This window comes from Otolemur garnettii, unplaced genomic scaffold (genome assembly GCF_000181295.1).
Source record: "Otolemur garnettii isolate 467f Iridium unplaced genomic scaffold, OtoGar3 scaffold00144, whole genome shotgun sequence".
Classification (NCBI taxonomy): Eukaryota; Metazoa; Chordata; class Mammalia; order Primates; family Galagidae; genus Otolemur; species Otolemur garnettii.
The window spans coordinates 3,054,230-3,055,712 of NW_003852539.1; the positions used below are offsets into that span (position 1 = coordinate 3,054,230).

Genomic DNA, 1,483 nt, shown 5'->3' on the forward strand with positions numbered 1-1,483 from the left:
ACAGGCACCCTCCACAATGCCCGGCTATTTTTTGGTTGCAGCCATCATTGTTGTTTGGTGGGCCCGGGCTGGATTTGAACCTGCCACTTTGGGTGTACGTGGCTGGCAACTTAAGCCACTTGAGCCACAAGTGCCGAGCCAAGAAAAATCTTTATTTTCTCTAATTCAACTTTTCATACCTTGCAGCATAAAATTCTGAGGTAGGAGTAAGGTTAAAGAGAGCCCTCCCCACCCCCAACCAGCAAAGGATGGAAGAAGCAGTACCTGGGGGGGAGTTTAGGGCCTTCATAGCAGTGTTACTAAAAGCCCATCCCAATGAAGCAAGGGAACATCTTTAAAGGGTTTAGTAGACATTATGATAAATTTGGGCTCAGCTAGAGCCTATCTATTGAGACATGCAGTAAAGTCCCAGGAGGTAACTATCGTCCTAAACAAAATGACAGAAAAAAAGCCAGTAGAGACCAATAAGTACTGAATGGCAAATTTCCATAAGGCACTTAAAGTCTGATGCTACCTCTGGGACTTGGTGTGAATATAAATTATCATGAGACTACTAGGACTATTTTGGCATGTTCTGATAGCTTAACGAAAACATCTCTCAACTTGTCCTGAGCATCAAAACCAAAACTAAACCAAATAGTAACGAACTTACGCCTGCTGGCTGCTGACACTGAGAGGCTGTAACCAAGAGTGCTCGCTCCAACTTCAGACCTGTGTGGACCATCTCCGCCTGTCAGGAAGGAGAAGAATCAGCTACTGATGACATATTTAAACTGGAGAGATCCTGATAAGAACAACCTGAGACCTCATGTTGGTATTCCAGATTCCAGGGATTGACAGAATTACATGTACTACTACTAATCAGGGATACATATTTAGAGTTGGAAATGAAGATAAGGAGGGCTTGCCTTAGGTGGAGTCAAATTAGCAACCACATAGTGTGATGTAACATGCACTGAAATATCTCTCCTAGCTCACATTACCAAAAATTACCTCTTTTCTCAAGAATTAGAGACACAAGTAAAGGCAAAGACCTAAAACTCTCAAAGTATTTCCTTCATTAGGTTAAAGCTATTTCCCAAATGCTGGATCAGGACCCATTAACAAACAATTAAATCAATTTAGGGAGCCATAACTATCACTTTATTAAGTAAAATAGAATAAAACAAAAAGCATTAGTGCATTGCACCAACATGAAATAATTTTCAAAGTAAAAACAAGAAAAAAACAAAAAACAAAAAAAGTATAGCAATAGTCTAAGCACTATTTTCTGAAACTTTTATCTGAGTTACAAATATGTTATTACGGCTCAGTGCCTGTGGCTGGTTCGAATCCAGCGCGGGCCTGCCAAACAACAATGACAGCTGTAACCAAAAAATAGCTGGGCATTGTGGCAGGCGCCTGAGGTCCCAGCTACTTGGGAAGCTGAGGCAGGAGACTCGCTTGAGCCCAGGAGTTAGAGGTTGCTGTGAGCTGTGATGCC

The 1,483-nt window shown here is 41.9% G+C and overlaps 1 protein-coding gene across 2 annotated transcripts in view; it reads right to left on the reverse strand.

Annotated features, from left to right (window-relative positions):
- The window catches only part of CAP1 (cyclase associated actin cytoskeleton regulatory protein 1), a 32,773-nt gene that overhangs the window by 9,850 nt on the left and 21,440 nt on the right, over positions 1-1,483 (reverse strand). For both annotated transcript variants that reach the window (XM_012810882.2, XM_003798979.3), the window contains exon 4: positions 653-730. In XM_012810882.2, coding sequence (XP_012666336.1) covers positions 653-730 — 78 coding nt within the window. The remainder of the gene's footprint in view (positions 1-652; positions 731-1,483) is intronic.